This window comes from Drosophila sulfurigaster, chromosome 2L (genome assembly GCF_023558435.1).
Source record: "Drosophila sulfurigaster albostrigata strain 15112-1811.04 chromosome 2L, ASM2355843v2, whole genome shotgun sequence".
In the NCBI taxonomy this organism is placed as follows: domain Eukaryota; kingdom Metazoa; phylum Arthropoda; class Insecta; order Diptera; family Drosophilidae; genus Drosophila; species Drosophila sulfurigaster.
The window spans coordinates 11,612,243-11,635,802 of NC_084881.1; the positions used below are offsets into that span (position 1 = coordinate 11,612,243).

A 23,560-nucleotide genomic window follows, 5' to 3' on the forward strand; every position below is an offset into this window, starting at 1 on the left:
CGGGGCTTGGCAAACATGACACACACTCCAAGAGACAAAGAGACAGACACACAAGGGTTAAGGCCAAGTTGGCAGTCGGCAACAATAATGCGTAAGTTTTTGGACCCAAACAAAAGTTGCAAATGTTTTGAATTTGGATTGCCAGTGAGCAAGCGAGCGAGAGAGAGGGAGAGAGTGAGACAGACAGACTAAATGGCCGGAAGCGGAAACTGTTTTGTACATTGGCAAATTTGATATGTAAACGTGCAGGGCAAAGGGCAAACGATGCGAGTCCCAAAAAACAGAACAGACAAACGCTTCTCGGTTTTATGCGCTTATTAAACGCTTATTATGTAGGCGGCCAAAGGAGCAGCAGGTTGTCGACTGTGAGAAGCATAATAAAAAGCTTAGTAGAGTCAAAAAAAAAATATATAGAAGTAGATATTTGCCAAAAGAACTTGCAAGTTTTAGACGATTAGTAAATGTTTAGGGACGGAGGTGAAATAGTCCTTAATAGTGGCCTGAGAACTCACACAAATGTTGTTCGGCCATTGGACCCTAATTGTTTATTTATGAACTTGGCAATTCAGGCACCTTGGAAGTGTAGTAAGCTTCAGGACTTAAATGCAGCTTATGAGTGTTGGGTAGGGATGATTAGAACACGTCTCTGGGGTTGATTGACAGGTGAAATTCAACTGTTAAATATGTTATTAAAGCGATGTGCAATGAAATTATGAAATGCTTGATTAAATATAGTTTACGGTAGTATTTGTCTAACTTGGTAAACGGCGAAAAGCTTACAATTAAGTAGAGAAATTCTTATGAATGCTTCTTTATTCCTTGCATATCGATTGATGTTTATGAAAATACTTAATTCCACAACCTACTATACACAATTTACAAATATTACTAATTAAGGTTGAATATGGATTGATGTGTAAATGGAAGAGGATCTTCAAAGATATCTTTTTCAATCGATTGATTTGATTGAATATTGATTGACATACATGACTGAAATTTTATAAATATATTACTGGACTGGTAATTTCTATTTCTACACTTTGATGACTTGATTCAGTGATTGAATGCTGATCGATACACATTCATACTATAAAAAGATTAAAGTTTCATAAATTAGTATTAATAATTTATGTATTTTTTTCTACTCCTTAATTGATTGAATACTGATTGTTGTGTGCATAGATATGGATTTTAGAAAATAGTTTTTAATAATCTACTAAACGGTTCAAAGCTGGTTATCTTTTTTTGAATATTGATCGACCCATGTGCATTCATAAGGAGCGAGTTAACTAACCTACTGAAGGATTTAAATGGTTCATATACAAATTATTATTTCCCTTCTCATTGTGAGTGATTGATTGATTGAATATTGGTTGACATGTATATTAAATAATTTCACAGTCGCTTGAATCGTTTTGCCTCGCAAAACTAAACACAGCATAATTGGAAATATTCTTTCATTATCATTTCACTAGTAATTCCAAGTGCTTGCCAGCATATGATGTTGATTGAAGGAGGATTAAGTGAAATGTATTCTAGCTTGTTAGTATCCCATGACCACAACTCTCCATGGCAATCAGTCTCAAACTGACCGCAAATACGAGCGTCTGTTTGTATGTATGTGTGGCTTTGTTGGCAGCATGTATTAAAGCCACAGAATATCGCGTAAATCCTTATGTTGGCCTTTTTGTGTGCTCAGCTCATTTCGTGGAATCTCAGGTGTCATATTCCAGATGTAATGATGTACATTCACATTAAGCGACCCTTTGATGGGGTCGTCTCATTCATTTGATATGCAGAGCACGCAATAACAAACAAACAGACGCACAAAAATGGCAACAAAAAACGCAAACAAACAAACAAACCAGCAATGGCCATTTAACACTTTAATTTGCCACACACGCGTATCCTTTGCACACACGGTACTCTATGTACCATATAAGTACTTTTATGTGTGTGTGTGCGGGTGTGTATAAAAACTTCAATTAAAATGCCAGCGTAACAATGCACAATGGAGATGGTATCCAAACCCGCAAAACAGAGTTTTGGTTTGCTTTACATTTTGCAATTTAATGCAAAATAGCCGTAAAGCCACAAAAAGGCCAAGCGACCAAAAGGGCCAAAGCAACAGCCACGAGATTCAGTCGAATAACGCTCTTTGCCATGCTTACAATATCATAAAACGCAATGGACCTCTTAACAGCCAGCAACAGAATGGCAGCTCTGAGTGACGATGGAGCTGACAATTGTTTCCGCTTACCGCTAGAGCAATAGAGAGAGCGTCGAGGAATGAGTACAATTTGTTCAAATCTGATTCCGAAAAACATATTCAGCTTGGTTTCTCATTTCCAAAACTACAAATTTCTGAAAGAAAATAATCGAAATAGATTTACGTGGTCTAAAATTTGTATTGAAAGTAAATAAAACAAGTAAGAAAGCTACAGCCGACTATAATAAAATCAAAATTATGCGATATCATTCTTAAAATATACTAAATTTGTTAAGGAATACTGAAATATACTCAAACTTATATTTGCTATATCGATGTAGTACCACATTCAAAATACCTACCATAGAGTACAAAATGTGCCAGATTGTCATCCAAATCATGTACATCTAAATTCAGAGTTGAGCTAACGAGAAACCTCAACAAAATGTTGGCTAAATTGTTCTTTGGAACAGAAAGTTCTTCAGTGCTTGGCCAATGGCTTTGTTTTCCTTTGCATTTGGAACAGGGCAAAAAGATGCTATAAAAATTTACAGTTAAGTGATTTTGTAGCAATTTGCAGTTTGTTGGCATTATAAGAGCAGGTGAGCGGCGAGTGCGAATGCTACTACGAGTGTGGCAAGTAGCAGTGCGGCAGGCAATGTGCCAGGTGGGCAAGAGGCGCCACACTCGTAAATCCTCGACAAATGTTTGCCAAGTGTGAGCTTGCCAAGTTGCCAGTTCTTGAGGTCTCTAGTTCAGGTTGGCTGTTGCGGATCTGTCAGTAAATTCAATTTATTTAAAAGCATGTCAACAATAAGTCAAATGAAATGCTCTGCTCAGCTGTAAATATGGCGGCTCCCGGTAATAAAGCTGATTTATTTTCTCTGTACAGATTTACAATCCACATAATTGTACAACGGCCCGGTCGTATGTATAAAATTTGTATTCGAAAAACTAAATACAGTCGAAAGGGAGCCGAAGTGAAATGAACTGAAATGAAAAGCTTGAGTGAAATATTTGTGGTTATTGTGGCAATATATTCAAATTCAAATTCAGCTTGGCAGCTCGATTTTTTAGTCCTGTTGTTGTTGTTGTGCCATCTCCTGTCCTGTGTCACAGCAACTAGGAAGTATTTACAGAGATACTGGTATATGGTTATTTTTGCTTTCTAATAGTAGAACATCCGCTGGACAAGAGTGAATAAATCTTCTGCTGTGGTTTGGGCCAGGGTAAAGGCTGCAGATAAGCCCAATGCCCTGTGCCCAGTGTCGAGTTGCTGCAAAGTACAAAGGACACAACACAATTGGCTGCAGGACATCAGTTCCACTTAAACGACCGTTAAAGTGCAACAACATAGAGTTGTGTCAGCCAGCCGAGATGGGAGGGAAGTGACAGACCAAGCGGGGAGCCAACGGCTTGCCGCACATGGCAAACAATATTAAGTGTGTCTGTTTTTTAACATTTGAAGCACAAATAAAACAATGCAATATTCGAAGTTAGAAGCTGGAGAAGCAGCTTACATACACAACACATACACAATTATCAATAGCTGTCAGCTGAGCGAGAGGGGAAAGAGAAATTGATAGTGCTATTTGAAATATGTAAAATAGCAGACATCTCAAAGATTAGCAAAGGTTATAAATATATGAATGCCTTTTATTGGTCAACAACAAATTGAGCTTAAAATTCATTCTGAAATCATTTATGAATTTTATATACTAAATTTCACTCCTTCTATTATTAAAATACAAAATTACACAACCAAATTTGTGTTTATCTTTAATATACATATGTACAAGTATATGAATTTTGATACTTTTACGATCGGATAAAAATTGCAGAATTTATATAAGAAATACTTGTTTATGGGAAAAAGCGCCTTCTTAGTTTTTTTGGCTAACAATCTGGTATATTTTGAATGTAGTACAATATAAATATAGCAAATATAGCATTTGGTATATTTTAAGCATTTTATTGAATTATATGTATATTAATTTGGTATTTATAAAATGAAATTAATACCACACTGGTTTGCTTTTATTCTAAATGGGTAGTAATAACTGGGTATGTCACAGTCGAGTACACTCGATTGTAGGATTCTTAGTTGTTATAATTGAAGAACAAACTAGTATTTTACCTTGATAAAGGTATTTTACCAATGTACATTTCATATTGAAGATCTTACTTCTTTTTTCTATTAAGAACAATTTTCAAATTAGGTTTACATATTATAATTAAATACTCTTATGTGCATTACGTATTGAAGATATTCTTTCTTTTCATTATGAAGCAACAAATTACACTTTCAAAAATGAGTTTGGATTTTTGATTATTTGTTGAATAAGTAATAACTGTTTTCGGAAAGAGTCTACCATCTAATGTGCGAAAGATTATATTTATTATTTAAATAATGTTTTTTAATTTTCGTTTCAGCTTTTATGTGAATAAATACCAATTTTTACCTGAACTATTTTGTGATTATATTTTATATATATTCTAAATACATACGCAAATGTTTACGGGTAAGTTTATTCAGATGATTTTTCCAATTTGCAATTTAAGAACATATTTGGCAATTTCTTGTTCTGTCCTCGCACATAAGTATTTGAATAGCGGATGCATGTACATTGTGCATTGTTTGATTGTGCAACATAAGTGTGTGCAGATAAAAAATGCCGTTAGTGAAGTTTAAACAATGTTATTGACTGAACAAAATGCTTGGTTGTCGCTAGTTTGTGCTGCTGCGTATCTGTTGTTGACTTGCCTCATAAATCTATACAAGTGCTGTTGACTGACTGCCACAGTATGAGTGTGTGAGAGAAGAGTGTAGATTGTGTGTGTGTGTGTGCAACTGCTTAAATTATTGATTATTCGCAGTAACTTGGTCACAATTCAACTGTGACTGAGTCAGTAACAAGCGGAAGGAAGGATTAATTTCCGCATGGGTTTGGTGTCCGTTTTATGTGCATTAATCAGTGCACTTCATTAAAAAGAACAACAAGCAAACTAAAAAGTAAACAGCACTAAAGCAAATGACTTTTAGCAGTAATTTAAGAAACATGTGCCACATCCATGTCTAATGGTCAGAGACTGACTGAGCTTCCATCTGCCACATTCAACGGCAGCAACAGAAATGTCCCCCGAGACTCTTGACATGTGTGTGGAGTACGCAGAGAGAGAGAGAGAGAGTGAAAGAAAAAAGTATCCCATTTACAGTTTTTGTGCTGTCATAACAAACAAATTCCCAGCATGTGTGCGGCGACTGCGACTTGGCGGGGTCGGAGGTTGCGGAGTTGGGGAGTTAGGGCCATGACCCAGGGCATGTGTATAACATATATACTATACGTATGCTTGGTCAGCTTTGTTGTGCTCCAAGAATTTAATTATACTTTTGATTTTAATGAAAATACAAGCGCATAGCTTTGGTCTCCGGGCATTCTCAAGCTTCCTGCTATACTCTACTCTCGATGGTACATTGAATTTCCCCTTAAGGTTGTCACATTTATTCACCTTGTTTCATAGAGTATCTTCATGTCGAATACGCTGAGATAACAGCCACAGTTTTTATTAGTTTCGATCAAGATTCGGTATGAAAATCGTGTCCCAAAACACTTCTTAATTATTGTTTAAAATTGTTTGGAAACTACTTTAAAATGTTAGTTTTTATGCTCAGCTATTATATTCTTGGCAAACTGACAAAACTTCTGTTGAGTTCTCCGTTCTGAACTTGTGACTTTGCCTCGGTTAAGGTCGTCGTCGTTGGCGTCAATGTTAACTCCCCGGGCTTCCTTTGGGGACTTCATTTCACTGAATGTCAACGCAGTCGAGGTCGGTGTAAAATTACAGTTTAATTACACTTTTTTTAAAAAATGTTGACTTGCCTTTGAATGTCATTGCAAATGAAAAGCGTTGAATGCAATGCGAAGATGGACGTCAAATGAAATATCTGAAATGGAAAATTAATATTACGAATTTCATGGTATAAAAGTGAATTCAATGTGAAGCTCAATCATGATAGGTAGAAGTGTAATTTTAAAAGAATATTGATAACTCAAAATGAAATGAATACCTATAAATTTTGTAACTTAAATAGGTAATTATTAATATTCTTCGATGTTCATAAATTATATGTTGGATTGGCTTTTATAAGAATGTTAAATACAAAATATGACTTGAATAGCTTTAAACTTGCAACTTTTAAGGTACCGACCTATATGTAGAATTTTTGAAATCTTAATTAAATCAATGAGAAGTGAATGTAGAATATATATAAAAATAATAAGTTTATGTGTCTTCTAAAAGAAGGCATCGAAATCTTAATTGATTACATCTAAGTTAAACATAAAGTACAAAAATGAAATGTTGAAAAAAAAAAGTATTTTGATAACACAACATGAATTAGTATCTATAGATTTGTATCTTAAACACTCAAATAAGTAAAAATTAAATACTTTTGAATCACAAACCATTATAAAAACGAATATCTATATCAAATTATGATTGAAGTATCTGTAGACTATACTGTAGAAATGTATCCTAACTAAGTAAATTAGTAACTATTAAAAGCCTTTCCTCAAATGCCAAAACTATGTGCTTTACTTGCCTCTGCGTTGAAATTTCTATTAAATTCTCTGTTACGGCTTATAACCAGATTTAACAATTAGATGTAATCAATCATGTTGAGGAGTAAGAGTACGTCTCTGACAAAGGATTCCTTCTAAGTAACTGGCAAATTTCGTTTTATTCGAGAAAGAGAGGGAGAGACGGTGGCAAACATTAAACAAATCCGCAACATTTGCGCATTCTGACCACACTTTGGGCTGCTGCACTTGAGTTGCATTTGCCGTTTGCCATTGCCGCTTGGCGCTGCCTTCCTTCCCTTTTGCTCATTTGTGAATACATATTCGCATTTAATATGCAGCACATGTTCTGACAGACTTTGCCTCTCTCGGATGCGGAGCAACTACTTCAACATCAACTCTGCGCTTCAGTTGCTGTGCTGTGCTGTGCTCCTTCCCACTCACCAGTTGCAGTTGCGGCTTTTGGCCGGTCACTTGCCACGATACGTTGCACGATGCATGCACAACATGCACTTGCAATCAAACATGTCCGTTGAGTGCGCGCGCCATTTTGCAACATTCGGTGCAAGTGGCGGGTGGTGTGAGTTTCTGCGGCTTAAGACGAGACGAAGGCACTACGACTGCGACTGCGACTGCGACTGCTCTGCTTTGCTCTCCTCTGGTACTTATTTGCATACAACACTTTGACGCATTGTTCTCGCTCGGCCAAAGGGAACGGCTGTAGCAACATGCTGCTGCTACTGCTGCTCGGCTTTGCTATGTTTTGTGCACAGCGGGCAGGCAGTTGCTGCTGCTTCTGCTGCTGTTACCACTTCACATGGCTCTCCTCGCTGTGGAGCACTAATTAAAAGCAAATTTAAGCATACTCATACCACTTATAATCCAGCAGCAAAGACAGACGCACAAATTTACCAAATGATTACGCTCACAAACGACGACGCTCAATAAGAGGCAACGGGGCGTATACGCCACGTACACTTTGACTGCGCCTCTGACTGTGCCATTGTGATGGCGGTGATGATGACGATGATGATTGGAAATCGCTTTGCTCAGCAAACCAAATAAGTGTTAATTAATACGATTTTAAGCTGCAGACAATCGAAGAAGATTTGAGAATTTGCCTGACAGCCTGGCATCATTAACCCATTTAAGGTGCAAATCCAATTAGACAAAAGACACAAGCACAAATTGAAATTTGAGTGTCTCTCGCCTGCAACTAGCGCTTAATTAAATTTGCTTTAATTATGTATTAATACGGCCGAAAAGCCGTGCAAATGCTTTTGATAATCGATTGCTTTTGTGCAAGTCTTATAAAGCGCTGAGTATGGAATAGCTTTGATTATTTAAATTACATAGATAAACCAAAGGTCTTTAAATCGAAACTAAAGACAAAAAATTTGTAATATTTTATTATTTTTTGACTAAATTTACCATTTTTAGCGGGCCTACCCGTACGGTAAAACAGGAAATGTATGTTACAGGCAGAAGGAAGGATATGTCTATATCCGATTATAAACTAAACATATATTATATATTTCCGTACATATTTTTGTACGCTTTGGAATATTCAGAAAATAATTGTAATTCGATATACCAAATATAACCTTCGGTATATATAGTATATTTGTTTATTAATATGGCATATTTAAAGACTGTAGTTTTCTTAAATGTTTTTATTAACTTTTTTAGATTTTATAAACATTTCTATTTTCATTTATATTTGAAACTTTAAAATGTATGTTTTAAATTGTATAATTCTCTGCAACTAATTCAGCTCAGCGGTAGCGAACTCAACTGTTGTGCTAATCTGTATATTATAATCTATTCAGGGGCAACCATAAATCACGCTTTTCACTCAAAAAGCTTGCTTGGCACAGCCGGTTGGCGTTAAGTGAAAATCTTTTAAGAGGACCCAAGTAATGCACATAAATAATAAATACAACGCGAAATTAACTTTCCGGGCGAGTGTCGTGCTCCACGTGCCAGTCCGGTGTGTGGATCCGCGGCTAGACCAAAAACGTTGAAACGAAAAAAACGACGAAAAAATCAACAGTGGAAACCTTTTTGCTTGTATTTCTTATGCTGCTGTTGCTCGGTTTTTTTTTTATTATTTTATTGTGTGTTACCTGGACTCCGTCAACTATTTAGAAATGCAAAGCACATTGAAAAGTTGAAAGCGTGCAGCGTTGGCTTTGGTTTTGGTTACGGTTTTTGCTTTTAAGGTGCCAAAAGCAAGCAAGCAAGAATCGCAGGAGGAAATGTGGCCAGAAAGAAAGAGAAGAAACTGTCAACGCACGCGTTAAGTTGACAGCCGTGGCCGCTAGGCAGGGGAGAGGACTGTGAGTCGAGGGAGGGGGACAGAGAGTAGCCGAAAAATCTCAGAGCGCCCTAGCTATAAAAATCATAAATTTTATTATGTATTAATGTCTGTGGGGCTGTTAGCTCAGACGACGACGCTGGCGATGGCGACACTTTTTTATGGCAAATATATTTGTGAATTATTCAAAAAGCTTTAGCATACTTTTCAGCGCTTGGCAAGTTTAAGGTCAATAAAGGCGACCGCATGGAATGGCATGGCATGGCAGTCTTGAAGAGGTGTGCGTGCATATTTGACTATTTTATTAGATTAAATTTCATATAAATGTGCTGATAATGCCAACCAGACATTGTCTAGACAAAGTACACAGACACACATACAAACATCCAGCTGACATTTGAGACAGCTGCAAAAGGTGGAAACAGCAGTAATGCAGTCGAAGAGGGGGAGAGAACAGGTAACAGGTAACTGGGGGGCATAACTTCATTGCATGGCTGTCACAAATGCCACAAGATCCGCAACGACTGCAATGCAATGCAAAATTAATAGCTGTTGCATTCGAGTCAAGTATTTTGAGTCAACGCAAGCTGGGGAAAGCGAACGGATCAAAGTTTGTCTGCTCTGACGGCTGACAGGCACGCTCTGAATGTCAGCGACTGTCTTTGGCTCTTCGACAGTGAGTACAGGCTACGGGCTATAATTCAAACATCATCATCATTTAGCAAAAATGTCAAGGGCAACTGTGTGCCACACACACACACACACAAACACACAAGTCACAACTCTCAACTCGAGAGAGTAAAAACTTTATTTTACGTTTGCTGACGCGTTTGAATGTGTGATTTATGCAAGGGAAATTGTATTTGAATTTTGCCATTTACTACTTTTTGCTTTATAATTGAAGTGCTCTAAGCCTTTAATCGGTGTCCGGCTAAAAAGTTCACAAAAAATTGTTTCAGGAAATTGCTTGTGCACAGTTTTCTTTATGCTGCAGATTTACTTTGCATAGGGTGCATATTACAATAGATTTGAACTTTGGATTCTCTGCTCTGTTGAACGTTGTAGATAAATATTTTGTTGACGTTACTTTCATAAATAATCGTAAATACATAAATGTTGTTTGTTAAGGGATTGAAAAGAGCTTTGCTAAGTCAGTAAATAAGAGAATGTTACAAAGTTTTTAAACATTGAAATAATAGTGCCAAATAAACGAAGCAAAAGTTCCAGTTAGCTTAAATGAAATATAAATTATTAGCACAAAATGTTTATCTATCAAATACTCATAAGTAAAGCTGCTTTTTATATTTTACCATAATATATAAATCTTTAAAGATAAGTTGAACACAAAGTCAAGTCGCTCGCTTCTTTAAATGCAGCTCAATTGATGACAACTTCCTGGAGAGCAAAGTGCGTCACCCTGTATATATTTGCTATAAGAAACATTCAAAGTGACATTTGCATTTTATTGTTGAATGCCGGGCATTACAACGCCAACTTTCTGCTCTTTGGCTTATTGTGCAATTTCCTAGCTGCTGCTGCTCCTTCTGCAGCTTCTCCTTACTCTCTCTTTCTATCTCTCCCCATCTTCTTATCGTGCTCTTCCACTTTCTTGCCTCTGAGTGTGTCTGCATGAAATAAGAGTTAATCTTGCGTCCACTGGGAACTTACACACACACACACACACACACCAACACACACACAAGGTTGAGTAGCCAACATCTTTTCGTCTCTGTAACAGATGTCCTTGATATTTCATTTGACGGCAACGTTTGCTAGCGATATTTCAAAGGCAAATGCCGTCTGCTTTAGATTCGGCTGCAATTTTCTTTTGTGCGACATCAAAGTGCAACTTCATCAAGTAAATCCTTCAGTCTTCTTTCGGCCTTCAGCCCAAAAGCCGATAAGGCACTCAGCAGCGGCTTCTTATGAATCAAATATGCCACAAAGTATGCAATAATATTGTAACAATCGAATTGTCAACGCTCCATCTCCATCCCCCGTTCATTTTTATGCTTTTAATAATATTTTAATAGAAACAGCAAGCCTCAGTAATTTCACCTCGGATACTTTGCAAAGGGGAGACCAAAAGCAACATGACGTGTGACTGGTGGTTGCTTGCTGCTTTTGATGTCGCTGCTCTGTGCACAGGTTCTCAAGCAGCTGGAGACGTTTTGATGGATGGATGGAAGTAGAGAGGCATAAGTAAACTTGTTTTCCTACAACTTACATATCATAAATCATGTACGTTTGTTATTCCAATGCTGCAAATAGAGTCGGTTGGCAAGAGCATAAGATTGGGTACGATTTCACAGCTTAAGCAGAAGTAGCGAATGAAAATCTCAAAGAATGAATGAATAAATTAAGTAATTAATAGTACTGTAATATAAAAGCAAACCATTAGTATATATTCGACTTAGACATTTCACAAATGGATAATTTATAGAATTACATCATGATTTCGCTATATACCAACGAAATAATGTGGTTTTATAGATTTAATGTCTTGAAAACATACACATGTATATCTTCTGTTCTAAATAATATAAATTTGAAGGTGCAGATTTTTTATTTTCAATTGTTATTGACGTGAGTGTTACTTTATTTAATAAACATAAAATAATTGAAGCCAAAAGATATTCTAATAACATATATTCTATTAGAGCAGAATAAAAACTTGGCGCTACATCATTTTAATTATAAACTTTTTGTAAACTTCTTCGTATTCATAAAATTATATTTTATCACATTCACTGCACTTTCTGTAGAGTATTTAGCTTTCGGTATTCTAGATTATTTCTATTGCATCTTTCTGGCTGCATAATTATTCAGGACACTCGTGACATGACACACGGCTTGTCAGTTGCCATAGATATGTAGAGATATCTCTTCTGGTATCGTGTGGCTTATTAAATCTTGTGGTTGTGTCTGTGTGTGTGTTTGGCGTATTTTCAGCTTCAGTGAAGCAAAATAATTGGGCCATGTTTCTACCCAGGTAAGGAGGAATATAACTTATACAGAGAGAGATTGCTAAGGTCAAATGCTTGTTGTTTTATTTCTGGACATGGTCTTTGGCTTGTTAGTCTCAGTCCAATTTAAGCCCTTGTATGGCCTTAAAGCTATTGATATTGATATTGACTCGTCAATACCTTGGGGGAAATGCACGTGTTTTGTCATCGAGGCTGACATACATATTTTAAGGACAATTTTTAATTAAAAGTTTGCTGCAGATGACTTGACTGAAAGCCGACCCGAAAGATTTAAGCATAATAACTTTGCTCGGCCATGAGTCAGCAGGAACTTAAGCTTTCTCAGCTTTTCTTTATTTTGTTCTTCGCTTTTTTTTCGTTGTCTGCCTCCCAAGCTTCGAGGTAATTAACTCTCATCTACCTGCTTTCACATTGAACACCATTAACATCGACCTGTCGCGACTCGAATGTGTTTGACTGACAATTTTAGTCAACATTCGGCTCGTCTGGACTTTCCAAAATGGCTGCTAAGCCAACAAAGCACCTTTAGATAGCAACTTTAGAGCGTCGTCTGTTGGTTTAGTGCGCTTCCCAAAACATCGTTTAATTGTTGCGGCTTGTAATAACAGCAGCTGCTGGGGATTCGAGGCTTTGTTCTCAGGTGTTCTTTTTTGAACTGTCGATACTGATAAAATGACAAAATTCGTCAACTTGAGATAAATAATTGACTTTAAACAGCATTGGAAGCTGGGAAGAAAGTTAATCGATATTTGTTCATTAGAAGCTAAAAATCATCTTAAATTTTATCGTACTCTTACAACAATCTTAAAGTTGATAAAGTCGTTTAACTTGGGCAAGAGTTTAAACGCAGATCCAAACTTAGTTTATGGTTTTGCATTCGTTTATAAGTTTCAACACAGCTTTTGAGCTGATTTAACTCATTTAATGTTGGAGTTTTGCCTGGACGCAGCGAGCTTGTTGTGTGTGCTTTGCTTTCGAGAATTTGCGTTGATGTTTTCGTGTTGTCTGGCAATTGGCAAAGTTTAAATTGCATGCATACTCGTATATGCCGAGCGAGGAAATCTGTCGCGCTCGATTAACGTTCAGATGGGGACACATATTCATACTTGTGTTGTGGCATGTGAGTGCACTTCTCTGATGTGTGTGTGTGTGTGTGTGGACATTTCGCATCGAAACTTGACATGACCAAGCTGAGCTTATTTGCATTTTTAATTAACTAACAAGTGCTCGCAATTAAGGCCAAGTCCAGAGCTCTCTATTACCATATAAATGTGCATAATAACACGAGAAGTGGAGAGTCTCTCTTCTGCCTGTAAATCAATTAGGCATAAATGTGTGTATTTTGGAGGCACTGCGACATAAATTACCAAAAAGCGATGCGAGCCAGTGCTTTTTAGACCGTTCGTTCATTGCATGCATTTTAATCATCTTAATTGCACACACCATTTTATTAAATTAAAAGGACCATTCGTCATGGGTATACGAGAGCTGTCAAAAGTTGTGAAGTTGCCACTCGACTCGACTCGTCTCGACTCAACTCGTCTCGTATGTGGTGGCATGCTTTATGTCAGATTATGTCACGAATATGTTAAACTGTTGCCACTCTGACAGCTGCCACTAAGGGGTTGTCCTTACTCGCTGCTCTTGTTGTTGGCCCAAACTTAAAAGTCTCTCTCTCTCTCTTTCTCTCTTTCACTCGGCTCTTTTGACATTTATTAGGCTGTCTTTTGGCCGCCAAGTTGTGTGCACGTTGTGTTACATTCCCCTCGATTGCAGGCAACACAATTTGACAAGTTGAGCGTAACTACGCCAAATAGCGACTGACAGCGCAAATATTTTAACAACTTACTCGACTAACTCAGCAACTAACTGGCTGACTCAATGGATAACTGGCTGACTTACCTCTGAAACTGTCTTTTATAGCTAGCTGAAATTTTGCGCTTCTGACACAAATCAAATGTGATAAAATACGTTTGATATTATGAGTACATATTCAATAGTCGCTGGCAATATTTTCCTTGATTTTTGACTGCTCGTGCGCAACTAATTTCGTAATCAATTACAGTTATTTCCACCCACATACACACACGTATCTACAACTTTTGAATTTCAATAAGCATAATGCGGTTGTATTTTACAATATTTTTTGTAATATTTTTGCTACATTGCACAACGAGGCGGCGCTTTAACTACGGGGGTAGCAAACGTACCACAAGGCGTATGTGTAATATTTATAAATACTCTTCAAAACGGGTATTTGAATTTGATAAAATGTTGAATGCGTTTTTTATGTTACGAACATTTTGTATTTTACTCATTTTTATAACGAAATCACAATCGAAATTCATTTAAGTAAAAACACATTCAAATTAACGAATATTTGGCAATGCAATTCAATTTAGTGTGTATAAAATATAAAAATTGCAATGCAATTTATTAAATATTTATCTTTTATACTTTATAATAACTCAATGCTGGAACAAAATATGATAGCAAAAGAGACTATATTAAATTTCTAATACATATTATTATTTGAAAATATATACATATATCTCAAAAACATTTGGATAAATATTTATTTGTATTCATTTATTAAATTTCAATTGAAGAATTATTGTACCAAGCGATAATTTATATTAGATTAGTAATATTTATAGAAATCATAGTTTTCATCTCCTAAATTTACCATCGCTTAAGTTAAATATGTAGTTTTTGAAGAGAAACTTAATAGTTGTTGAAGCATTGTTTTTATTGGCTGCACTTTTGGTAACTTTGTCTCGCTTTATGCCGCCTGCAGCGTATCCGCACAACATGCAGCTCCAATCAAACAAACATTCCCCAGTTGTCGTCATTCGAATGTCGCAGGTATGCGCCAAACAATCCACATGCCGCTCCCGCTGTTCCCCAGCATGCCCCAAATAGCGAGTTCCCCGCACTCTAGTAATGCTGTCGCGTCAGGAAAATGAAAAATGATTGCCTGCTGTGCCTTTTTGGTCGCACAATTCACAATTCACAATTCGCCAGCCCCAGCCTTCATGTGGTGTATGTTTAAAGTTGCGTTTGTTGTATAAATAAAATTACGCATACGCCGCGTGTCGCACACAGACACTGAATAATGCCAAAGTTAAAGCACGAAGTACGAAGGGCTCAGGGGGAGAGCGACATGCTCTCATGACTGCCTGACCTACCACAACAGGAACCACAGACAAACAAACTATGCTTAATTGCAAAGGGGTTTTGGGGGTTCCGCTTGGTGCTCAACAGAGTCAAGTAAATGTCTCAATAAACTGCAAAAGTTACCCGGTCGAACCACTTGGGAGCACGACTTAACCTCAATTTTGATTAACAATGTCTGGCAATGAAGCTGTCAACGTGCGGCCAGAACACACACACACACACCCAGTCAAGACACTTAGCCAGGGTGAAGTTGGAGAGGAAGCTCGAGCACGGCGAACCTGAAAAATGAGCACAATTTGTTTGTTGGCTTGCCAGCTGCGGCTGCTGTCCCATCCACTTGGTTAGCCCTTACTTCGAATGTATATATGTATATTTTATTTGCGCACATTATTCATTTGCTAATAACATGTTTATGGGCGAACGTTTGACGTTGCCAGCTTTTAAACTGTGCCGCCGCCTTCTGCGGTCCTTGTTCCGCCTTCAGTTGCATTATGTACTGCTCCAGTTGACTTGGCATATTCTGACGCAGATTCAGGATGGGCGTGTCCACAGTTGTGTCCATGCGGCGCCTGCTGCGTAAACGCTGACTCAGTCCGTCCATGGCAAACGCGGGCACTTCGATGCACAGAAAATAGGCCAATTCCATGCCGCTAATGAGCGAACAGCCGAGAAAAAAGTCCAGCGATGCCACCGAAACTAACTGCAAGAAGTGCAAAGTGTTGACAAATGTTTTTTTTTTTTTGAAGAGAAAAGACTCGAACCCATTAAGTCGACCCAGCCAAAGACCAAACTGGTGCGATAGACCATCAGAGTTTCGAAACGGAAATGCACATCCAAGTCCACATATGATGAATTGCCAAGGACTTCCGGCGGCAGAAACGATGGTCGCACATCGTTTACAAAATTGAGCGAATAACAATTGCGAAAGCACTTGCAGACCATGCCCTCATGATTGTTACGCACAAAACGCTCCTCTCCCGGCTGATGCGAGTAGAGCAGTTTATCTGTAGATGCATTTCTGGTTAGCTATTCGCCAGAGAAAGAGACAGAGACGGGACAGAAGACGGGACAGAGACAGAGACAGAGAGGCTCAGATACGCACCATTGTTGTCCGCCAGGCAGACCAAGTCCTGAGAACGACAAGAGCGATACTGGCCTGCAAAATTGCAAGAGCAATTCGAGTAGATGTTGCGGTTTTGGGAACGGAACGTGCTTACCCGGCGGAAAAAGCAAGTCCATTGTGCAATTACAGTAGCGGACCAAGTACTCCTGATGGCACTCCGATTGGCAATTCTCAATCATGTAAATGTAGCCCATCAATGACTTGAAGTCGCGACTGTTGTGCTCATCCTGCAACAAAACAGAAAATCAATTTAAATACGCAACGAGTAAGAAAGCTTCAAGGTAGATTTTACTGTTGTAGACCTTTTACTATTGATTTCCGCTCAAATTCAATTCTTTAATTACTACTTTATTTTATGTTTTCAATTTTATTTTGATTTATTTAATGAAGAATTGAATTGTTAGCATTATGAATTTGGGGACGATATAGAAATTTTTCAAGGGAGATGGGACTCTTCACTATGGTAGGCATATCTAAAATTGTGGCAGCTCGAATTCATTTCTGATTAATACTTCCTTAAATGTTGTTAATTTTATGTACATAAATTATGTCTTTAATTGTTAGCATTATGAAACTGAGGGCGATTTAAAAGTTCACAAATAAACAAATGCCAAAAGTTCAGTCATCTATAATAGCTACTGAGATCTTGTTATTCCAACGGAGGGATGAACAGAAAGACGAAGTGACGAATTCAACTGGTTGAGAATATATTCCCTTTATGAGGACCGAAATGTCTTCTTCTGCTCGTTCGGACAAACTGAATTTTATTTCCTTGCCACATTTTTCAAAACCAAACTCTCCAAATGTGCACTTAATTCATCACAACACTTACATCAAACACACACTGCCGCTGATCGGAGCTGACGGAGCGAGTCTCGTTGTCGAAAAAGTAGATGGTGGGTTCGATTTCAATCATGGTATGCGTATCGGCTGGCACACTATACGGTCGATTATGCCAGACATAGGGTTCGGTCAGCATGACGTCAATGCCTTTATCATTATTGCGGCCAGGCAAATGTTTATCCGGATTCATGAGAACGCGCACGGAGAGCGCACTCGTTGGGCCAGCGGAACCTGTGCGCCATGGCCACATGTGATCCAGCAGTTGCATGCGTTTCCCTTCGACGGTTTCGAGGGAATTGAAGGCCCAGCAGAGACCGTTTTTGCTGCGACGCTTGGAGAAGATCTCACAGCAATCGTAGGGATAATGCCGCCACATGCAGTCGGTGAGGAGCTCATCGCAGGTCCAGGTCATGAAGTCGACGACCAGACTGAAGTTGATGTGGCTCAGCTGCTGAGTGGCCTCGTTGCGCAACGAGCCAAAGGCACGGAATTCGCCAAAGGACATGCCATCGTAGCTGCCGACAATCCGTTCGAACAATTGCAATTGCACAGCATCGCTCACATTGGCCATGAAACGGCTCTTGGCCATGGCCAAGCGCTGCCAGTTGAGACGATTCCGATTGCAGATGGTGATGACCGGAAAGGCAATGCGATAAACCGGGAAACGCGTGCTGTCGACCACAGTCTGAAAGTTGCCATCATTATACCGCTGCGAGAGTATCAGGCACACATAGACGGCTCCCAAAAACGCACAAATGAATGTGCACAGCCAAACGAAGCGTTCCCAGCGACTGGCACGTGATGCCAACAGACGGTCCAGTCCGTGGATCGTTGTGCGTTTGCCAAACCGTAAGGCCAACTGCCAGCCAGCTTCGCTCAGCTGGGCCAACAGCTGATGGCGACGACTGCGAGGCGGCGGCAATAAACGAGACCTCAATTCTGGACGTGCCGTCGAATAATGTGCGAACGTCATGACTGATTCACTTGTCCATTCACTTTACTTCTTTTATACGCTCAACTCTGCTTAGCTCAGCTGCAGGAATGTTTAGTGGATAATTATATACCACATGCACTAACGTGTTAAACGCCTATTAAATCGGGGTCCTATGCGGATAGTCTAGTCAGCCATTCGTATTGTCGAAATGGCACTAATTGAAGGCAATCGATCGAATGACGTTGCGCTACTGCCCTAGAGAATTCCCTCTGGACTCGCCTTGATTTTCATTTGATTTGCATCAATGATTTCTACCCTCTATATATGTCAAGCTAATTGGACAAATTCAATTCAATGCAAATGATTTGCACACATTTGTATGTAGATAAGCTATTTATATTTTGGTTGACATTTTATACTATTTTTTTTTTTTTACAACTCTACTTTTTTATCCTAATGTTGTATTAAATATAAGGGTTGGGTTTTCCAATGAAATTTGTTTCCATTTTTATGATAATATTACTGCTTACTGCTTTGATCTATATTATATACATATGTACTTCAAAATTGTGCAACGATTATGTAATCGGAGTTTATATGGTCATCAGTTTTGTTCAGGAATGCGACAATTTCATTTACTGAATTTACTGAAAATGTTACTGTGATTTGAATTTGGAACAAAGCATATAATTTTCTTTCTTTTCCCCAACTCATGTTTAATCGAAGAGTGAATTACAATTATTTCGTATGCTGAGTTAGCATTATTTAACGATTTAAATGGGGGCCCTTAATTTGTTAAATTAAGTTTCTGCCTCTGCATTTATGCAAGACATTGTTACAAAATTATTACTCTAATTAATACTTGAACTATTTACGTAATTCGTATCAGGATTACTACAATTTATTCTACTCTAATTGTCCCTTATGAGCTTCGTAACCATTTTTTGACACATCTTACACACGGCCATGTTGAAACTGTCACCCTAAATGGTATAAATAGCGTAAATCTCTGAAGTAGTTGAACATAAAATGCAGAGCAATCAATTAAGAAAAGTTGTACGTAATCGTGGTGAGATCCTGGCTTGGCAGGCGCAGTCTATAAACCATGACACCGACTGGATGCAGTTCATCAGGCGTTACACCGTTGGAAATCATATCCATGGCTTCTATCAGCTCTTCTGGCCCACGATGCGTAATCGCATGCGGTGAGAAAAGTGTTTTCCGTTTTTTATCAATAATGATATTTATCCTGGGCAGATTACTCTGGGCGCTAGCTTTGCTCTCCGCTTTCGCAGTGCTTTTTTTATGTAAGCTATTTGCTCGGAGCGCGATACGGACGAAGGCTTATTCACACTATAGTCGACGATTCGCATTGGCCCATTCACAATATTGCCTTTCCGGTGATTACTGTTTGCAATAAGAACCGACTGAACTGGTCACGTCTGTCTGAGATAATGCAACGATACAATATTAATAATAATCAGCAGCCACTTCTAGAGAAAGTACTCACTGCCTACGATGCTCTCAGCTTTGGTCGCTTCGATGTTTTCGATCCTCTTAAGGATGAGGATCTAAATCCATTAAACCATCTCAATTTTACTCAAATTGCGACTGAGATGTCTTGGCGTTGTGATGAACTGCTCACAGGTTGTAAATGGCAAACTGTGCCTGTCGATTGTTGTGAATTCTTTCATCCTCGACGGTTGCCGCTTGGTTCGTGTCTGGCTTTCAATGAGGTTGAGAAACGAGCTAGTGTGGAAATGAGCCGAGGTACTGGCTTAACAATCCGGCTTCAGCTGAATGGAGCAAAACATGCACCTGGCAATCGAGAGACGAAAGGTTTTGTGGTATGTCAAAAAGAATCTTTCAGTAGAGAATTTACTCACTCTATACAATTAAATAGCTCAGCATTCTGAAGCCAAGTGCCTGGTATGATGAACCCATTGACTTCTTTCCCGACTTGGATGCCAGCATTAGCATTAGAGCAATTCGTCACTACCACGACAAGAACACCTTTTCATTACCCATCCAACAGAGAAAGTGCTTGCGGGATTATGAAAACATTGACGCGGATATACAGACCTTGCAGGGTATCCGGTATTGGAAGGAGAATTGTTTTGCTGAATGTCAACAGACTTACATGATTCGCTATTGCAACTGTACTTTGGATCTGTTTTATCCGCCATCTGATCATATGCCGTGTCAACTGAAGGATTTGCCATGCCTGGCAGCTCACAATCATTTGATGCAGAACTACGAACAACCCGGCGAACATCCCTTTGTAGCCCAGCAGCATCCAGGACTCACATGTGATTGTTTGCCCAACTGCGATTCGATGAACTTGATTAATGATGTTCGCAAGCTGCTGATACCACCGTTAAATATGGAAAATCGCTCAACGCAGATCAACATTCATTACAAGCGAAATTATGTTCTGGTGTATAAGACCACATTGATCTACAGTTGGCTGGATTTATTAGGTATGTAGGTACAGTTAGCATGCGATTTGGAAATTGAGAAAAAAAAGACATTAAAAAGACATCTCCAAGCCAAGATTTCTCAAGGTCTAGTTCACGCTTTGCAAGCAGATAACTTTGTCTTTCTGTAATCGAGAAACCAACAGAACGAATTTATCACACAGATATTTTCTAATAGTACTAATTATTCTTTGAAGTGGAACTCATCACTATGACTCTATCACATTTTTCCACTTTTACAGTATCTTTTGGCGGAATTTGTCAGCTTTGCTTGGGCTTCTCAATCATTGGCTTTTTAGAGTTATTGTATTTTGGTTTGATTGATGTGCCGCATTTCCACTGGACGCGCTTTGTACCTAGACGATTTGCCAGAACTATTTGAGACTTAACTATATTTGATTAGGTCTCTGCACTTGACTTGAACTGTATTAAGCTTACGGTTCAGTTTTATCTTTTATAGTCCCAGTAAAATTATGTGCACAAACATATACTAGTAGTTCACCACGAACGTCTATCTTGTTAAATGCCTATTAAATCCATTACGGACTCCAAACTTCATTATCAAAATTACTCGAATTTGTGGCAATCGATCAACGACATCGCTTGCCTTGAGTACCCTGGAGACTTGATTCGAATTGCATCAATTAATTGTACCAACCACATATGTCAAGCTAATTGGGAAAATTCAATTGAATGCAAATGATTTGCACACACAGATTAGATGGCGACCATTTGAGACTCATGACTACTATACTGCTTAGCGTTGGTATAAAAAGCATTGTCGCAGCTAACTTTGTGACTACAAAATGAAGACCAACCAAGCCACAAGAGCTGTTCAAAATCGTGGTGTGCTTATAGCATGGCAAGAACAGCAAGAAGCTAATCGAGAGACTGTCTGGATGCAGTTTATTAGAAGATATACTATGGGATCACATATCCATGGATTCTATCAGCTCTTCTGGCCAACAATGCGACAACGCATGCGGTAAGGAATGGGAACAATATAATCCATCATTAATGAGATTAATCTTTAGGCAGATTGCTCTGGGCATTAGCCCTACTTTCCGCCTTCTCAGTGCTCTTATACATTACTTATCTCTTGGGCGAACGATATGAGCGCAAACATTTTCACACAGTAATTGACAATGCACATTGGCCCATTCAGAATATTGCCTTTCCGGTGGTTATCGTCTGCAACAACAATCGAGTGAACTGGTCACGTCTAACTGAGATAATGCAACGCTATAACATCAGCAGTGATCAGCAGCCACTTCTGGAGAAAGTTCTCACTGCCTACGATGCTCTCAGCTTTGGTCGCTTCGATGTTTTCGATCCTCTGAAGGATGAGGATCTAAGAACTTTAAACCATCTCAACTTTACTCAGATTGCGACTGAGATGGCTTGGCGTTGTGATGAACTGCTCACAGATTGTACATGGCAAACAGAGTCTCGCAATTGCTGTGAACTTTTCCGCCCCCGCAGGTTGCCCCTTGGTGCATGTTTGGCATTCAACGAGGAGGAGAAACGTGCCACAGTGGAAACTGGCAAGGGAACCGGACTGATAGTTCGACTTCGTCTGAATGAGGCAAAACATGCGCCTGGCAATCGAGAGCCTAAGGGTTTTGTGGTGCGTAAATAGATTGGATTTGAACTGAGTCCATCCTTATGATCTATGATATCACATTAATTAGCTCAACATTGTGGAGCCTGGCGTTTGGTTCGATTATTCCATTGAATTATTGCCTGATTTGGAAACCAGTATTGATGTTGGAGCAGTGTTTCATTACTACGATGAGAATACATTTTCTCTCCACAGCCAGCAGAGGAAATGCCTGCGAGACTACGAATATATCAGCGCCAATGCTCAGACATTGAAGGGTCTCAAATACATGATGGAAAACTGTATTGCGGAATGCCAACAACTTTATTTACTTCGCTATTGCAATTGCACCTTGGATCTGTTTTATCCACCTTCAGATTATACCGCCTGTCAGCTTAAGGATTTGCCTTGTTTGGCGGACAACAATTATTTGATGCAGAACTACGAACAAACTGGCGAGCATCCATATGTATCGCAGCATGATCCGGGTCTCATCTGTGACTGTTTACACAACTGCAATTCGCTGACATTAATTAATGATGCTCGCAGGCTGCTTAAAAAGCCTCAGCACTTGGTCAACCATTCAACTCTAGTTAATATTCACTACAAACGAAACTATATCCTGGTGTATAAGACAAGCTTAATATATAGTTGGATGGACTTGATGGGTAGGTCGATCCTTTTTTATTAAATATTTTAAGAATTATTTAAATTGGAGTTTGTAATTTAGCAAGTACATTGATTCAACTTATTTAAAAAAAAAAAAAAGATTCAATCCAATTCTAGGATTATACTCTATTCAAAACTCAAATTCCTTTTTAAAATTATTCTATTTCTTATTTAAGCAACGTTTTTATTTGATTGTATGAGAGGATCACTATTGTATTATTTGGAATTATCAATTTAAGTAAACCTCACTTTTTCAGTATCTTTTGGCGCCATTTGTCAGCTTTGCTTGGGCTGTTCCATCATTGGCTTTCTCGAGTTACTGTATTTTGCTTTGATAGATGTGCCCCATTTCTATTGGACGCGTTTTGTTCCTCGAAGATTTGGCAGGACTATTTAATAAAATTGACAATTAATGTGAATACTATGAAATTTATTTTTCTTTAATATAGTACGTAGTAAATAATAAAAATTTGGATAAAAATCCATTATTTTTGTGAATGAAAATAAACCAAAAATGCAAACGCTGGCGAAGTTGCTTTACAAGCAAACTTATATAAAGCCATATTGCTCTGGCATAGATTAAATTTCTGGCAAATAATCAGATGTCCATTTCTATTGATTCTTGTACTGCAATGCTTTGTATT

The 23,560-nt window shown here is 38.5% G+C and overlaps 4 protein-coding genes across 4 annotated transcripts in view; 3 read left to right on the forward strand and 1 right to left on the reverse strand.

The window, feature by feature from the left end:
• LOC133847288 (uncharacterized) overlaps window positions 1-23,560 on the forward strand; it is a 77,114-nt gene that overhangs the window by 28,164 nt on the left and 25,390 nt on the right. Inside the window, 1 exon segment of the mRNA XM_062282233.1 lies at window positions 4,643-4,731. The gene's annotated coding sequence lies outside the window, so the exon portion shown is untranslated.
• LOC133850691 (pickpocket protein 19) lies at window positions 15,641-18,603 on the reverse strand. The gene is given in 6 exon segments (XM_062286852.1): window positions 15,641-15,943; window positions 15,945-15,970; window positions 16,032-16,274; window positions 16,373-16,426; window positions 16,488-16,620; window positions 17,226-18,603. Coding segments are annotated over 6 exon segments (1,722 nt in total). The 5' UTR covers window positions 18,210-18,603; the 3' UTR covers window positions 15,641-15,661.
• LOC133847857 (pickpocket protein 19-like) lies at window positions 19,145-21,029 on the forward strand. Its single transcript, XM_062283126.1, is given in 5 exon segments — window positions 19,145-19,375; window positions 19,428-19,470; window positions 19,472-20,017; window positions 20,074-20,650; window positions 20,890-21,029. Coding segments are annotated over 5 exon segments (1,482 nt in total). The 5' UTR covers window positions 19,145-19,199.
• LOC133847866 (pickpocket protein 19-like) lies at window positions 21,571-23,313 on the forward strand. Its single transcript, XM_062283138.1, has 4 exons — window positions 21,571-21,632; window positions 21,686-22,274; window positions 22,339-22,915; window positions 23,174-23,313. Exons 1-4 carry the CDS (start codon window positions 21,571-21,573, stop codon window positions 23,311-23,313), a joined length of 1,368 nt encoding a protein of 455 aa, XP_062139122.1.